This window comes from Plasmodium gonderi, assembly GCF_002157705.1.
Source record: "Plasmodium gonderi DNA, contig: Chr08, whole genome shotgun sequence".
NCBI classification, from domain to species: domain Eukaryota; phylum Apicomplexa; class Aconoidasida; order Haemosporida; family Plasmodiidae; genus Plasmodium; species Plasmodium gonderi.
Window position 1 is genome coordinate 1,741,635 of NW_021628933.1, and position 18,476 is coordinate 1,760,110.

The 18,476-nt window shown below is 29.6% G+C and overlaps 3 protein-coding genes across 3 annotated transcripts; all 3 read left to right on the forward strand.

Annotated features, from left to right (window-relative positions):
• Positions 1-2,508: 2,508 nt before the first annotated feature.
• PGO_083530 (hypothetical protein, conserved) lies at positions 2,509-6,165 on the forward strand (the record flags this gene model as incomplete). Its single annotated transcript, XM_028687575.1, has 1 exon — positions 2,509-6,165. The coding sequence occupies one exon, from the start codon at positions 2,509-2,511 to the stop codon at positions 6,163-6,165; it is 3,657 nt and encodes a 1,218-aa protein (XP_028543376.1).
• Positions 6,166-8,040: 1,875 nt separating this feature from the next.
• On the forward strand, positions 8,041-10,365 carry PGO_083540 (N-ethylmaleimide-sensitive fusion protein; the record flags this gene model as incomplete). The annotated part of the gene is made up of 1 exon (XM_028687576.1): positions 8,041-10,365. The coding sequence occupies one exon, from the start codon at positions 8,041-8,043 to the stop codon at positions 10,363-10,365; it is 2,325 nt and encodes a 774-aa protein (XP_028543377.1).
• Positions 10,366-14,060: 3,695 nt separating this feature from the next.
• On the forward strand, positions 14,061-18,183 carry PGO_083550 (exportin-1; the record flags this gene model as incomplete). Its single annotated transcript, XM_028687577.1, has 3 exons — positions 14,061-17,609; positions 17,783-17,875; positions 18,106-18,183. The coding sequence occupies 3 exons, from the start codon at positions 14,061-14,063 to the stop codon at positions 18,181-18,183; spliced, it is 3,720 nt and encodes a 1,239-aa protein (XP_028543378.1).
• Positions 18,184-18,476: the final 293 nt, after the last annotated feature.

Below are 18,476 nucleotides of genomic sequence, written 5' to 3' on the forward strand. Positions count from 1 at the left end.
TGCATATCTTTAAAGAGCAAATAAAGATTTAATCAAACGTGTGTGAAATTAAAAAATATAAAAATATAAATGTATATATAAAAGAATATGGTGTAAAAAATTGTGCAATAATGCAATACGAAAAAAAAAAAAAAAAAAAAAAAAAAAAATGGAGATGAGGACGGAGGGAGTGAAAGGTTTTGTGCAAAATGTGAGAAAAAATATTCTGTAAATTATTCATTAAATTTTGCCTGGTAATTTAGAAATGGGAAATTAGAAGACTATACATTTTTGTGAGTTCGTAGAGGGAGGAGTCGACGAGTGCGCGAAGTGAGCAAAAAAATGGGCACGAAAGGGATCGTAAATAGGGAAGCAAAAAAGGAGAAGCAAAAAAGGGGAAGCAAAAAAGGAGAAGCAAAAAGGGGAAGCAAAAAAGGAGAAGCAAAAAAGGGGAAGCAAAAAAGGAGAAGCAAAAAAGGAGAAGCAAAAAGGGGAAAGCAAAAAAGAAGAATAAAAATGGGGAATAAAAATGGGGAATAAAAATGGGGAACAAAAATGGGGAACAAAAATGGTGAGAAAAAAGCACGAAAATAAGCACTCAAAGTAAATGAAAAAATGCAGAAAAAAAAAAAAAATCAAAAGTCTACAAAAAATAGATTGGGGATTGGTTAAAAGTGGTTATGATTACATATAATTTAATGGTTTTTTCATCTTCAAGTGTGTGTGCATTAAAGAAGAAAATAAATTTCTCATATCATCATGTGTATGTGTAATAGTCCTAACATGAAACTTGTGTGTTCTTAATTTTTTGTTATATGCATACGTGTTAAGGTGTGGAGTTTTGTTACTAGGCTCCCTTTTTTTTTTTTTTTTTTTTTTTTTTTTGTGAGAATTTGTGTACACACACATGTGACCCCTTTTATCATGCCTACATGTGTATAACAGCATAAGTAAATAACACTATGCTGTGAACTTTTTCTTTTCTTTTATTTCTTTTTTCAATTTTTCTACTCTTCTTCAACAACGTTTTTTTTGCACCCTGTTAATATGATACTATGTGGAATGGACTCATTCGATGGCTGATAATTCTGTTGCGCATCCCATAGTGGGGGTGCTTTTAAACCACTCTCTTTAAAAGATGGAAGGTGCAAATAAGAAAAGTGGTAAAAGGGCAAACGTTGATGGATCAACTCAGTTAAAGGGACGATGACAGAAAAATTAATGAGCGTTTTTTTTTTTCTAGATATTCTCACTTTGCTACTTTGAGCTTAAAGCCTAAAGTCTTGTCATCTTTTCAAATATTAAGAAAAGGGAAAAAAAGGTTATCACTTATATGTAGTTCTAAAGAGTTCGCACGTTTTGCGTTAGCATAAACAAGTACAACAACACATTGTTCACAAATTGAGAAACCCATTTGAGCACTATTTTTTTCTGCTTAGGGATTGATTATTACACCCTACGTATGCTTGCTTATTACCCATTTCTTTTTTTTTTTTTTTTTTCATTTGATTAATACATTTGATATACTATAAACGACTTGGTCTCTCTATGCATAATATGTTTTTTATGATACCCTTTTGGACATACGGTTTTTTCTTGAACACTTGCCTTACGAAAACTTTAACGAAAACGGAATGTGCCATTAATCGAGTACATAAGAAAAAAAAAAAAAAAATCTTTTTTTTTTCCCTTTTATTTTTTTAATCACGCTGCAAAAATAAGTATTCAAGAATTGCCTTACAAAGGGTGGTTTGTGAATTATTTTCATTATTTTTATTATTTCCATCATTTTCTCTCTTCCTACTTTATTTTTTTGTTTCACATGTGTCCCTTTTTTACGTGGATTATGTATTTTTAAATTCACAATTTTTCTATAAGGAAAAACACAGTCTACATCGTAACCGAAGTGAAAACGCTGAATTTGTAAATAAAAAAAAAAAAAAAAACGATAAGTACATATCCATTCATATATATATATATATAGATGAACCAAAAGATTTTACTACAAAATCCGTGCCAGATAACTAAATTTCATAGGTAGATTTCTGAAACATGTCGTTCTATGAAAGGAACTATTCGTTTCACTCGAAAACAATGATAAATGGAAATTTATATGGAACTTATAAGATTTGCAAAATATTATAAAAAAAAAGGAGTCAATTCTGACGAATATAGGAATTTTTTTTACCACACCTAAGGCTCAGAAGGAAAAGATTAGAGAAGAACGAATATATTTCATTTGCGAAAGAATATGTATGTACAAGAAGAGATATGACTTTTGCTCATCTGAAATAAATAAAATAATTGTCTTTTGGGAAATCAATTCATGAAGGAAAGAGGAAAGGAATGTGTGTGGATCTATTCCGTTTTTTTTTATTTCAAGTTAAAATGCACAACAGTGATATACATTGTTTTTAATACACTTCCATTTTGTTTTTCATTTTGAATGAAAGTAAGGATATCTACTAGTAGTGAGGAGAAATAAGAAAAAAAAAAAAAAAAAAAACAACGAAAGTTAAGGATCGAAAAATGTTCTATTCCGAAGATTATCAAAAGTGTCGCAATAATTTTGAATACAATCTTCTGGAGTCATATGACACAGTTAGAAAAATTAAGTTTGGTTATGAATGGAGATATATACACACGAAAAGTTGCGATAAGGAAATTCATAAAAAGAAAATATATTTATTGGGTCTAAATTATGATGAATGTATTTTCTTGAGGGGCCATTTTCGTTTTCGTCTTATAAAAGGATTGACCCAATTTAACGGACAAATAATAAAACCATCAGAGAATTACACAGATGTACGTATACCAGATTTTTACCCATTATTCAAATTAATAGCACTGAATAGTAGTAGCATAAAATATGAGGATAACAAGTTTATATTTTTTTCAAATGATTCCAAATGTTGCAGTTACTGTAGCAGAAGTGGGACGTTGTCAAATTTCATTGATCCCAGTGAAGTATTAGAAAAAAATAAAGAAATTAATACAAGTGATATATGGAAAACTAAGAAAAAGGAAAATGATATAAATGTTTTGAATGAAAATACAGAAATATTTGAGAGTTCCAATTTTAATATTGGGAAATGGAATGGAGGAAATTATTATTTAAACGAATGTGCTCATTTAATACTACAGAATTATTTATACGGATTGAATTTGTTAAAAGAAGACAATATTAAAAGAAAAGAATTTTATGAATATTTGATGAACCCAGACCGAGATAACATTAGCACTTTGATCAGTGTACACATGACGAATACTATAAATTTAAACCCACTTATAGAAAAGTATCCAATAATTATTGCCTTTGAAAAAAAAAAGGATTTTCTTTATCATTTTTTCAATGAAAACTGCAGTAAAAAGCTAAACTTGTCAAATTTAGAGAAAAATAATAGTCCATATATTGAGACATATCAGCAGTCTTATATTTTGAGGGAGTTCCTACGTTATATGCAAAATGGGAAAAGCTATCGGTTGAGGAATGTGCTAGAAAGTACTGGGGTTCAAGTTTCTGCTAACCACGCAAGTGGTGGCCACGGTTCAGACAGGAACTACGACAAGGATAGAAGCACACAGTGTGAGAAGCAAGATAATGATGATACTAACCCTAACCCTCATGAATATCAGGAAAAAACTGAAGAGACAGAAGAAAGAAGAGAACTGAGAGAAGAAGAGACAAGTTACCCAATCAGAAGCAGATGGGAAAATAATGGAAATAAATTAAGAAAATTGGAGGAGTGGGAATTTTACAAAAAGAATAGAATAAATAGCAAAATTTTTGAATATGAATATATGTATGACAAAAGAATTAAAGAGACCTGCAACATTTTCAGTGTTATGATAATGGGAGATAAAGGGAAGGGGAAAAGTTTGCTAGTTATGAATTTTATAAACAGTTTATTGAATTATCACAAGGTTGTATATTTAGTAGATATCGATGTAGGACAGCCAATCATAGGTGTGAGTGGTTTTTTATCCATATACAAAATAAAACATGCATTAAATAATTATAACTTTTTTGAGAAAAAAGCCAAATGTATTAAAAAAATATTTTTTGGAAGTTGTTCCATCGGTGAAAATGTAGATTATTACATTTCCTGTTTGGAGTATTTATACATATATTTATTCCATAAATATTTTAAGAAAAAGAAGCAGAAAAAAAAAGTAATAAATAAATTGAACTTGTGCTTTTACCCTGTGGTTATTAACACCTTTGGATGGATAACAAATATTGGATTATTTCTGCTAAACTTAAATATTTTCCTAAGCAATTGTAATTTTATTATTCAAATTGACTCGTTAAAATGTGTAGAAAGCGTAAAAAATAGTTTAAATAAACAAGAATATCTATCTTATATGTTCAATGATTTTTTTCTTATAAAACTGTCCAGAAGAAATGATATATATGCCATCTTAAATTTTAACAATTCAAATGTTTCCTTAATTTCGGAGACATATTCCTTATTTAACGTTATAAGTCAGTATAGTAACCTAAATGAGTGTAATTTTTTATTTCACAATTTTAACATGTCATTCGATAAGGAGAAACAATACAACCAATTCAATTTTAATCAATCAGGAAATACTTTAAAAGGCTACATGGACGAATCGTATGTTAGAAAGACCAACAAATTGGATGCAAATGAATGTCTACTAAGAAGTGGCTACAGGTGGTATACCCATCAAAGTTACAATAGTAAAAGCATGGTAGATGCAGAGAAAGAAAAAAAAAACAAAAACTCTTGTGGTCCTGATTATGAAGTACATTTGGGGGATATAGAAAGGTATGATTATTTTAAAAAAAAAATGCAGAATTTTTTTGGAAGGAATTTCGTGAGAGTAATCAATTTTGTGAGCTACCAGAATATTTCATCCCATGCCAACACACAAGCCAATACACTAGAGACTATGAAAATCTCGGAAGGCTCTTCAATGCAGCCCAAAACATTAAGGTGGTTCCGAATTTTTTGTCACCTTTTTTACAAATTTAAAAAAATAATATTTTATTCCTATAGTCAATCGCATAGCAATATGCTAAAGGCTTTTTTTCACGGGCATGAAGAGTGTGTGAAGCGGCACTTGCAGTTGGTTGGAGCAGCGGTTGGAGCATCAGTTGGTGATGTAGCTGGTGATGTAGCTGGTGATGTTGCTGATGATGCAAATATTTGTAGCAACCCGAGAGATGAGAAAAATTCTGGCAAAACCAAAGAGGACCTAAGTTCATATCATGAAGGACGCGCTCATAAAGACACAGCAGTTGTTACGAACGAGGTCCTGTTAAATGGAAAAGAGCTAGCAATTTATAATAAATCTGTGGAAGAAAATAGTCGGGGGAGAATTAGGAATCCCTTAAACGAACGTGAAAGGAGAGAATCCAAAGAGATGACAAATGAATTTTCGAGTATCAGTGAATGCGTGAACAAAGTTTACAAATATCCAAATAATGGCCCAATTTTCAATTGTGCTATATTTTACTTGAAAAATGTAAAATTAAGCAGTTTACTGTTTAATAGGTTCAACTCCAATACGATTTCCCAGGGGTATTTTTATGCTAGCAGATTTTTCTTTAACAATGTTATATGTCTTTGTAAGGGGATAAATAAAACAAGAAGTGCATCTAAAAATAAACGTAAAAGATGGAATAAGCATGATTCCCCTTTAGTGTACCATTTGGGGGATAGAAGAAAATTAAAAATGGAAAGTAAAGCTGAAATAAATGTGGAAAGCAGAGAAGAAAGCATGGAAGGAAGTGGAGAAGGAAGCAGAGAAGGAAGCAGAGAAGGAAGCAAAGATGAAAGCAAGACGGTGGAGTATTACATTGATCGTATGGACATAAATGCCGTTTTTGAAAATGAAAATCGCGTTATTAAAGAGGAATACCTGAAAGAGAATAATGTTGAATTAGTTCCTTTATGTGAGAATTTTACATGTATATTGACAGCCTACGCAAAGCTTATTGACAATATGAGACTTATAATATATTTGCCCTTTTGGTTTAATCAATTTGATTTGCTTAGTAGTGTTGACACCTTTGTAGCAGGTACGCAAATTGCCCCGAGATATATGGATGATATAATTAAGGATTATTTATTTTATTATGGTGTGGTTACTGAAAAAGGGTTGAAATTGACGAAGTCGCAGGAACTGAGGTATATACCACTCAAGGAGACGTATTAGGTACGTCTAAATGAAATGTGAAAAATGGATGATAAAGCATTACGTAGTTAAACATATTTCAAATGAAAAGTTCAATGCTTACAAAAAAAAAAAGGGGGGGGGGGATTAAATGCACCTTATTAATCTCTTCTTTAATTTGAACACTATTCAGTAAAATTTTCTGGGAGTACTTTTTTTATACCTATTTACGCACACAATTGTTGAACGTAGATACGTGTTTGTTTATAGGGTAGGATAGTACGAACAATAAAAAAAAATGTTTTTGTCCACATCAAAATACTTTGATTTGTTGAGGTGTTGACACGGTTATAATAAAAAATACAGTGTAAGCAAAAAACTTAATTGTTGTGCTTGCTCTAATTAGTTTACACATTTGTATTTGGATAAAATGTTCCAGGATTTTTTTTTTTTTTTTTTCATTTTTTTGATGTTTAATTTTTTTTTGTATACATTTTATAGAAAAAGACGGAAAAGAAAAACAAGGCTAAATGTAAAATGGAAAATTTGAGCAACTTCAAATTACTTGCATTAAGGGGAATTTTTTTTTTTTTTTTTTTTTCCTTGCCCAATTTTGACTAGGTAGTTTTGAGTGCCTATGGGTAAACATTGAAATTTTGTTTTTTATATCTAATTTATATGTATCTGTAACATAAGACATTACGAATATTGTTTGTAACAATTTTATTCATCTGCATAAGAATAGAATTTTACAAAGTTAAAAACGTACATTGTTTTACATTCAGTAAAATTCACAAGGGGGAGAAAAATAAATGCATCCCAGGTGAAACAAGCAAAAAAAAAAAAAAAAAAAAAAAAGGAATTTACACTACTGATATTAAGCAACCTACTTTTATACAAAACGTTTAACCGTGAAGAAAACATAGAATTAGTGATGGATATGTGTTAACTTGAAATTGTTGCGCTTGAAAGAGAATTCGGAATGTGCATGAGAGGAGGTAGGAAAAATAAATGGCTTTAAAAAAAAAAAAAAAATAATAAATTAACGAACGAACGAACAAACGAACGAACAAACGAGTAACTTGAATATTACAACAGTGGAAGGAGTTTAAGAAGCACAAGTGTAACACGCATACAAACTAATAAAAAAAATTAAGGAAAAAAAAAAAAAATAATAAAAACGTAATACCTAATTGTGTATCTGTGAGGTCGTAAATAGATGAACAAACGCACTTCAGTTAAAAAATCAAGAGTACTACTTAACAAACTGAAGATAATTTACTTGTTTTAAAAAGACCAATTTAGGGATATATAAAACGTTTTAACAAGTTTACAATCAAAGATATAATTATTTGCTATTTTGTGTAGGAAATGAACGGCTACCATGTCACAACGTGACGGATGAGGACTATGTTGCTCAGTCCCTAACAAATTGACGTAAAAATTGGCTCTGCTTTGTTATCGTGTATAACGGTAAATAGATAAACAATTACACGCGAAGTTACAAATTCAGAGACAGTTTATTTCTACTTTATTTAGTGATTCCTGTAATTTTATTTTAACTTTTTTTTCAATTTCATTTGTTTTAATAGGGCATAACATATTTGACTGTACGAGTTGAAGTTTTTGAGAAGAAGAGGAAAAAGAATCAGCAATAAGGAAAAAGTTGTTTTGCAATATTTACGCACGTATGAAACATTTGTGTATCATTATAGATAATTATCTATGTAAAAAAAAAAAAAAAAAAAGAACTCGATGACTAAGGTGAAGTAGCTTTGTATTGTACGAATATTTGTGGTGATGTACCAAGAATAAGCAGAAGAAAACAGGGGTAATAATTCTGACATAGTTGAATATATAAAGGAGGTATTAATTTACAAGACTACGAAAGGAAAGGAAGAAAAAGTAAAAAAAAAAATGACAGTGACAAACTTGCACTGTTGCAAATTGCAATCACAAGAACTGGCGCTAACAAACTATGGATTTATCAATTCCAGTTTGTATAATAGTCTAAAAAGGAGTGTCAAGGGAACGGAATTATATGGAGAAATATCCAACGTAGTTTTAATATTAAAAGGTGATGGAAATATTGGGAAAGAAGAAATAGCATTAAACACGTGTCAAAGGGAATTTTCAAGGATTCAGCTGAAGGAAGTGGTACAAGTAAATATACTTGATAGAGAAAACAAAAGAGACCTGATACATTTTATCCCAATTGATAGCATAGATATAGAAGTTACTTTGTTTGTAAAGCCAGATCGATTAATCGAAATGGAGGATGAAATTTTGGAGGAATTCTTTAAAAAAAGTTTTATTAATCACATTCTAACGAAAGGACAAATATTGGCATTAAAATGTGGTGATATTTTGTTAAAATGTGTTGTAAAGGATTTGAAAACTGCACAGTTTGATGAAATAAAGAAATTAAATAAGAGTCTTCCTAGTAGCATGGGTTCATATTTTAAAAGGAGTAATGATAACGAAATGAGTAACAGTGGACATGGTCATGGAATTTACGATAGGGGGATTTTGTTTGAAAATACCGAATGCGTATTTATAAGCATGAGTGATGGTAAATTATTTATAGAATCTAAAAAAGTTTTAAAAAAAAACATAATAAAAAGTAATTTCAACTTTGAAGAATTAGGAATAGGTGCACTAGATGAAGAATTTAAAACAATATTTAGACGGACCTTTGCAAGTAGAATATATCCGAATTATATAATAAAACAGTTAGGTATAAAACATGTGAAAGGACTTATATTATATGGGCCCCCTGGTACTGGTAAAACATTAATAGCTAGACAGATAGGAAAAACATTGAATGCACGAGAACCTAAAATTATTAATGGCCCAGAAATATTAAATAAGTATGTGGGACAATCAGAAGAAAACATCCGAAACTTATTTAAAGATGCGGAACTAGAATATAAACAAAGTGGTGAAAATTCACTTTTACACATTATCATTTTGGATGAAATAGATGCAATCTGTCGACAGAGAGGTAGCGCCGCTTCAAGTGGTACAGGAGTAAATGACAGTATTGTGAATCAGTTGCTATCAAAAATTGATGGTGTTAATAGTTTGAATAATATCCTACTAATTGGAATGACAAACAGAATTGATTTAATTGATGATGCTTTGTTGAGACCTGGTAGATTCGAATTACACATAGAAATATCCCTTCCGAATAAGGAAGGAAGAATTCAAATTTTAAATATTCATACAAAAAGTATGAAAAAAAGCAATAAACTAAGTCCAGATGTTAATATTGTAGAACTGGCTGAAAAAACACCTAATTTTTCTGGTGCAGAAATAGAAGGATTAGTAAGAAATACAGTGTCGTACGCTTTTGAAAGGCATATAAATTTTAATGATCTAACTAAACCAATCAATGCAGATGATATAATGATAACAAAAAATGATTTTTTCAAAGCCCTGAAAGAGACCAAACCAGCATTCGGGGCTGAAGAGGATGTTATTGATGGCCTTCTATCGAATGGAATTATCAATTATGGAAAAGAATATGAAAATATTGAAAATACTTGTAAATTGCTAATTAAACAGATTGTAGAAAATTCAAATACAAATTTATTGAGTGTTTTGTTATATGGAGAAAATGGTACAGGTAAAACCACCATTGCTGCTTACCTAGCCAAAAGTGCTAATTTCCATTTTACAAAATTTATTACCCCTGAGAATTTAATTGGGTATTCTGAAATTAGTAGAATAAATTATATAAATAAAATATTCGAAGACGCATATAAAACTCCACTTTCTTTAGTTATTATGGACAACATTGAACGGTTAATTGATTATACGCGCATTGGACCACGGTTTAGTAACTCCATTTTACAAGCAATAATGGTTTTAATAAAAAAAAAACCCAAGAAAGAAAATCAGAAAATTTTAATTATATGCACGACATCGGAATATCAATTTATGAGAGATGTCGGATTGATTAAAAATTTTTTTGTAAATATAGAAGTTCCGTTGTTAAATTCCTCTACATCTATTAGAAATGTTTTGCAAAATAGGAACGAAAATTATCACGATTTTCCTGATAGCGAAATAGAACAAGTTCTATCATCCAATGTTATTAAAAGCATAGCAATTAAAAACCTGCTCATGGTTATTGACATGGCATCCGAAGCATCGAACGATAGAAATATCACAAGCGACATTTTCTTAAAAACGTTTAATGATTGTGGCATTTATTTTGACGAAGAATTCGACTATTGAATTGTTTTGCCTAAGGAAAATACGAAATGGGAAATAGCTGAATGATGAATTCGTACGCTATATATCACACAAGTTTTTTTTTTTTTTTTTTTGTGCTCCTTTTAGTGTATGTATAATGTTGCAAGTATTTACACATCGTGCACGTTTTTATTAGTTTTTTCTTTTCCTTTTTTTATTTTTCACAAAAACTATGGACATTTTAATTAGAAAACAAGGCTTAATATGAAGCATGTGATAAAATGAGTCAATATAATTTACAAGAAAGATTATCATAAAATAGTGCAATTTCTCCCTTGCCGTTCATAAATTTTATTAGCAGGGGGGGTAGGATGTTTCCCCTATTAAAAACACATACTGGAATAGCATGATTTGTTATATACACAAAACAAAATAGTTCGTGTGGATAATTCAAGGAAGGAAAAAAAAATAAAATAAAATAAAATAAAATAAAATAACCACGGAGATACCCATTGCTTGGTGATTTTTCCTGTTTCATACGGCGGTTAAAATGTACACTTGGTAGGGTTACTTGTTATGTGTATGGTTAAAAATGTCTTGCAAAATAAAAACAGTGAACTTAGCGAGAGATAAACATGTGTGGAAAATGAACGTATACTTCATGAAATTATACAAACATTTTTTAATATATCCAAATTTGTTTTTTTCATAAAACTGGAAGAGGTGCTTTATATAACACTTTTATCAATTTATTTTACACCAATTGAAGGGATATTAGTTTCAATGGAAATTTGAAGCGCATTTTTTATTGTGTAAGTCATATTAATGTGATATTGTATTACACAAGTTTGTCATTCTTTACCCAAGAAATGCAAGCTGGAAAATGTGCAGTGAAAACAAAAAAAAAAAAAAAAAAAAAAAAAATTAATGCCTAATTCATATTTCAAAATATATGAAAATGCAATAAGTTAATTATTTTTTAATTTCGGGAAACGTGGAAGCAAATAAAATTAGGAAATTTTTTTTGTGTTTGCCTAAAATTTTTTGAAATTTATAAAAAATTGCATAATATAACAATTACTAAGTTTGTGTTGTAGCTTCTGTTCTTTTGCAAATGATATATCACATGGTAATTACACATTTTATTTCTACATGCGAAAGGATAATTTTTGTGTATGCTTTTTTTTAAGGCATATTTACATAAGGATGCACACGTATTATGTGCCTACAAAAGGGCTTAAAAAAAAAATAATAAAATAAAGGGGGGAAATACACATAATTGTGAAAGTAGGGAAGCATTAGTTTGGAGAGATATATATATATTTTATATGTTCATACTTTTATGTACTTAATTGTTCCAATATTGGGAGGAGAAACGTTTTTTTCTCTCTAAGAATCTGAGTGTTTCATATTCTACACTTTAGTTTTCCCGATCATTAGTAATGTGCAAAGGTAAATTAAATTTTTTGTTGCACTAAAAAAAAAAAAAAAAAAAAAAAAAAAAAAAGGTAAAAAAATTATAAAAATTGTATAAAAAGTGAACATTTTCAAAGCACATTTATACGTACATACGGACATAATAATGTAGAATTCGTATTTAAAGAACATTTATATGAACATGTGTAAATGGAACACGCGTTGAAGAGCGAAAGGGCATTGATATATATACATAAATATAGTGTACAGTTATTGTGTCCCTTGATGTAGCACTCGCGAAACCCTTAGTGAAATTCTGAGTTATGTGAAAATGTGAATATAGATAAATAAAAAGCCCAGCTAAATTAATTAATTACACGCAAAGAGCAAACGCATATGAACAAAAGGGGAATGTAAATAAATCCATATGACACATGTGCATTTGTGCTTACATAAGGAAACTTTCCTATGTAAATGCAAAAATGTAAACAATAAATGTAAATGCATGTATTCACATTTCTGAATATGTATATATGCAAGTAATATAATATTGTCGCCATTATTTTTACGCACTTTATTTTGCCCATTTTCCCAATTTCTTACTTTTGTGTATTAACTCTTTCCATTCTTCATACCATTTTTGGAAGAACACTCTTTTTTTTTCTTTGTTTTTTTTTTTTTTTTTTTTTAATAGAACATTTTGTCGAAATATAAAATTGGGAATATAACACAAAATAGCGCACATTAAAGTTTATAAGAACACAATCATATTATGTGCCCATAAATGAGCTTTTTTAACGTTAGCGAACATTTTTTATGTAATTAATTTAGGCAATGGGAACACTCCATTAAGAGAGATATATGCATATATATAACATGTATAAACATATATGAACACTTTATATATAGTCATGAACTATTCATACATTAGTTATAAATACACTTTTTTATATATACCTATGGAATTTTTTGCCTATGAACTTAACTTTTTTGAAAAAAGAGCTTCACCATTATAAGCATAAATTCCTTTTTTTTTCAAAATATCTCTCTTTTTTATGTAAGCATACGAGGAGTGCAAGGATGATGTATGTGTACTGCTTACGCCTTATGTATGCATGACCATGCGTAGTGTATGTATAAATGTATTATACAATAAGCTCACGCGCAAACACTTTTTATAACCCATACACTTGTTCACGTACATATGAGATGGCCCTTCTCTGTGAAGTGCAAAACGTGTATACGCAAAACGTTAAAGAAAACCGAGACCTGCTTTCTTTTATATATATAAGTTCTTGTGTACTTTATCAAGTATCATACGCTAGAATAATAATATGGAACACATATTACAGCGAGCCATGTCAAATGAATATGCTTGAACGCGTTTACACATAATTGTTGATTTATTCGTTCATTCGTTTCATTACTTTGCCCTTTCATCGTTTCACTGTTTCATTGTTTCTTCATTTCATTAATTTTCCCTTTCATCGTTTCATTGTTTCATCGTTTCATCGTTTCATTGTTTCATCGTTTCACCGTTTCACCGTTTCATCATTTCATCGTTTCACCGTTTCATCATTTCATCGTTTCATCTTTTCACCTCATCAACCGCCCGTCGCATTTCCGATTTCTTATTTTTATCGAAACACATTTTGTGCTAATCTTGTAATAGTACAAGAGGAATACTTTTAATGGATCACCAAGAAGGGTTTACTCGTGGATGATCACCTATGTACAAATGTATATATGCATATGTATATGTTTGTGTGATTGTGCTTGTTCACCTATGTTTTTGCGACACGAATATTGTTTTATCGAGGAATGCGGAGAAGAGGGGGAAAAAAGAAAATAAAAAAAAAGAATAAAAGAAAGAAACACTCATCTGTGTAATTTGAACGAATCTCCTCTGTACAGTGAAAAGAACAAAACAGAAACCCCAAAAAAAAAAAAAAAAAAAAAAAAAGGAAAAAAGAAGCGTCAATTGTGAAAGAATTACACACATACAATTATCAAAATATTTACTTGTTTTAAGAAAAAAAAAAAAAAAAAAACAACTATACGCTGGTGACAGTGCTTGTGGCAATTCAAAGGGAATCTTATAGATGCTGTATTTTTTATTATAAATTAAAATCTGGACAAGAAAAACGCGCATACTTGGAGATAGACAACAGAAAAGGGTGTTTGCGAAGACTGAATAACGAATAAAAAAAAAGAGAGATAAGGAAACAGAAAACGAGAGCATAAACGAGAGCGTAAACGAGAGCACAAACGAGAGAACAAACGAAAACACAGACGAAAACGAAAGAAGACAAATCATAAAAATGGAAAATGAATCATTCAACCCTTTATCCCTGTTAGACAAAAACCAGCCATTTGACGCGGAGAAATTGAAGCTATTAGACAATGTAGTTGAAGCTCTTTTAGACACGAAAGACAAAAATCGAAGAGATTTCGCACAGAATTTGTTGAATCAATTTAAGATGTTAGACAACTCTTGGAGATCTGTATCTATCATACTAGAACATAGTGAAAATGTGAATACAAAATTCTATGGGTTACAGATATTAGAAGAATGTATAAATAATAAATGGAATATATTACCAGCTGAAGAAAGAGAGGGAATGAAAAATTTTATTGCATGCTATACTATAACACTCTCAACAGAGGGTACAACAGTAGGAGTGGATAGACATTTGTTAAACAAATTGGATGAAACTTTAATTCAAATTGTGAAAAAGGAGTGGCCAGATTCCTGGTCTAGTTTTATTCCAGATATAGTAAATTCAGCAAAATTAAATCAAAATGTATGTGAGAATAATATGAAATTATTAAATATGCTAAGTGAAGAAGTATTTGAGTTTGGGAATGAAACATTAGTAAAAAAAAAAAAAGAAAAATTAAGAAATGAATATGCAAGTCAATTTCAAGAAGTATACAATTTATGTTTATACATTTTAGAAGCAAATGTGTATAATAAAAGGAATACCAACACGTCACTAATTAAACAAACATTAAATTGTTTATCTAATTTTTTTAAATGGATTCCATTAACATACATTTTTGACAAATACAAATTTAATGATACAAATATACAAATTATTGATCTATTATTTGATCATTTTTGGGATGATATTTCGTACAAAATTGAATGCGTTAAATGCATACAAGAAATAGTTATGTTAAAAATTGATGAAAAGAATATTATCTATTTTGATAATGTGTTTATCAATTTATGGTCTAAATTAGTTAGCAAAATTAAATTACTGCCAAATGCTAATGAAATGAAAAATATTCCACCTGAATTGAAAATATTTTGGGAACAATACTTTTTGCAGTTAAGTATATGTATAACTAGTTTTTTACGAAATTATAGAGAAAAAATTGTAGAAAAAAATAATAATACGAATGATGTTAATATCGTTTTTAAATTTTTAAATATGCTAGCTAATAGCAATATGGAGGAAGTTTTTCTTATAATTATTGATTATTATAATATTTTCACTGAACAGTTAATAAGAGAATTAATAACAAGATTAGAACAAGAACACAATTTAAAAAATAAAGTTGGTGCTAACGTGTCAAATGATATTAATAATTCCATAGCTACACAATCTATGGGTATTCCCATAAATTTAGAATCATCTTCATTAAGTAATAGAAAAGCTTACAGCTTTGCAACTATGAATAATGATTCAAGCTTAATCACAAACAGTGGTAGCAATGGTAGTAGTATAATAAATATCAATGAATACTCATCCATTTTGGATAAAATTGATTTAACACCAGCGGACATTAAAAAAATGTGCCCAAGAATTAAGTTATACGAATTTATCTTAAATGATATAAGAAAAACAGTTATAGAAAAAATGGCGAAACCGCAGGAAATATACATTTCTTATGATAATGAAACGGGAGAAGTGGTTAGAGATTTTGAACCAGACACAACAGAAATTTCTTTGTACAATACTATGAAAACGACATTGGTATATTTAACATATTTGGGTTCAGAAAAGACGATGGAACTGATTGTAGAGCTATTGAATAAAGAATCAGAAAAATCGTTAAAGAATACAAACAAAAATGAAATATGGAATAGCACAAAAACTAACAGAATAAGTTACGCAGTTGGTTCAATTTCTATGTGTATGACTCTTAAAAAAGAACAAGACTTTTTAATGTATATATTGAGAATATATTTACATATGATTGAGGTAAAAAATGGAGAAGAAAATAGAGCTATTTTAGCATCTTGTGTTATGTACATTGTAAGTCAATATCATCGATTTTTAAAACTTCATTGGAGATTTCTAAAAACTGTTATGAAAAAATTATTTGAATTCGCAGAAAATGAAAAGGTACAAGATATGGCAGCAGAAACGATTTTAAAAATTTGTAAGCAATGTAAAAATGTCATAGCGAAAAATAATCATACCAATGATAATAATGAATCCTTTTTTAGTACATTTATAAAATTTCATAATAATATAATGCATAAATTACCGGAAAAATTAAATCTTTTACTTTATGAAGCCATTGCCCATGTTATATCTTGTTTCCCCTATGAAGAAAAACAAGAGAGCATAAAAATTTTGATGAGTAAATTAATGGATTTATGGAATTCGTTAATTTACACGAATAATGGAATTAAGGATATGAATGACCCCAATCTTTTAAATAATAACACATCTAATGGGAATGCTATTAATGATATGAAAGTGTTGGAGCACTTGTGTACTTATGAAAATTCCAAACTGATTATTACTTTTGTGAGAGTTAATTGTAGATTGGCATATGCATTGTCTTATTTTTATTATGAACAATTAAATTTAGTTTTTCTGGATTTTTTAAAGATTTATCAATTGTACAGTAAGTTCATAAATTTGGAAGTAGAAACGAATGGGACTAAACGAATTAAGCATGCTCAGTTCAGGAATTTGTTTTTAATGAAAAGAGAATTTTTACATCTGATAGAAACCACCATAGAAAGGAGTTGTTACAATATACAAGAGTTAGAAGCGGAGTTATTAAAAAAGGAACAGAAAAAAATGAAAAACGAAATTGACGAATCAACAGATGTACATTTACCAACAGTGGAAGAAGCCAAACAAATTAATTTCCAAATGACCAGTAATATATTAAATGTGTTACTTGAAACCATTTTGGTAGATTATCGAGATAGCAATCCTCATATAAAAGACGCAGAAGTATTTTCATTATTATCTACTGTTTTTAAAAAAATTGAAAATGTGACATGCCCAATTTTACCAACTGTGCTAAACTATGTATTATTACCAACCATTGACATGATAAAAAATGATTTTTCATCATATCCAGAACATAGAGAAAAATTTTATAATTTCTTAGATGCGTGTGTTAGACACTGTTTTGACTATTTATTTACCCTAGATTCGGAAATATTTAATACCTTTATTCAATCCCTTTTATGGGCCATTAAACATGAACATCCTTCAGTTGCAGATCACGGATTGAGGATAACACATCAATTTCTCCATAACATTATTATAAAGAAAAAAGAATATTTGGAAGAATTTTGCAAAGCTTTTTACTATATCATATTGAACGAAGTGTTCAAAACCTTAACAGATTCGTTTCACAAATCTGGATTTCATTACCAGACAATTATTCTTATGAACATGCTACGCCTGTTAGAATTTGAAGTGGTGAATATTCCCGAGGCAGAAATAACCAAGCCTCATATAATAAAGCATGTGCAAACATTCTTAACTCAATCTTTTGAAAATTTAAACCAGAAACAAATTGAAACTTTTTCTGTGGATTTATTTAATTTTTGTGTAGAATCACCATCAGCATTCAGAGGGTTCGTGCGTGACCTGTTGATATCACTGAAGGTAGGACTGTGATTATATAGCATTTATTATTATTCTTCAATCATATGTTCATTGTGTGTACATTTGTAGACACATTACATATTTTGTTGTGTGTTTATTTACAATAATTCACATATTTTTCTGCACATTCTCGTATTCCTTCCCCTTACTCTCACCGCGCACCCTGTTTTTAGGAATTTTCGACAAACCTGGATGAGCTTTACGAGGCCGATCGACAGGAAGCGCTCCAAAGGGCCAAGTTAGCTGAAGATAATAAACTTATAAAGGTAAAAATAAACGTCTTCATTTTTTGATCCTTTTTACCATGTTGTGTGCGTTATGCAAATATGGTGGCGACGTTTGCATCAGCTTGCACATGTTTTATTCTGAAGAATCGATTTTTCAAATTTAAATAAGGCACACTGTAGATATTTTGCTTCCTTATTTGTGTAATAAATTTTCCTACTTATTTGCGCATGCATATATTTTCGCCCTTTTTTTTCTGCTTCTTTTCCAGTTAAGAGGATTAATGAAAGAGGATGTACCAACCTTCTCGGCTATCGACGTGGATGACGAATGCATAAACGTAGAATAGTAATTATAGAGTAGTTTCTTTATTTTACTTCCCACATTTATGATTATATTATTTTAGGCCTAATTTAGTATAGCCGCTTTTTATGCCTAATTTATTGTACCCTCCCCCCAAAATTTATAATTTTTAATAACTGCTTTTCCCCCTCACTCCATCTTACCCTTTGCATTGTTATCACTTTTTTTGAATAAAATATATATTTTATTTTTTTTTTTAACAAAAATGAAATTACATTTTTCGATGGTTCAGTAGACTCATACATATATACAATATATAGAGAGATGTATTTTCATGGA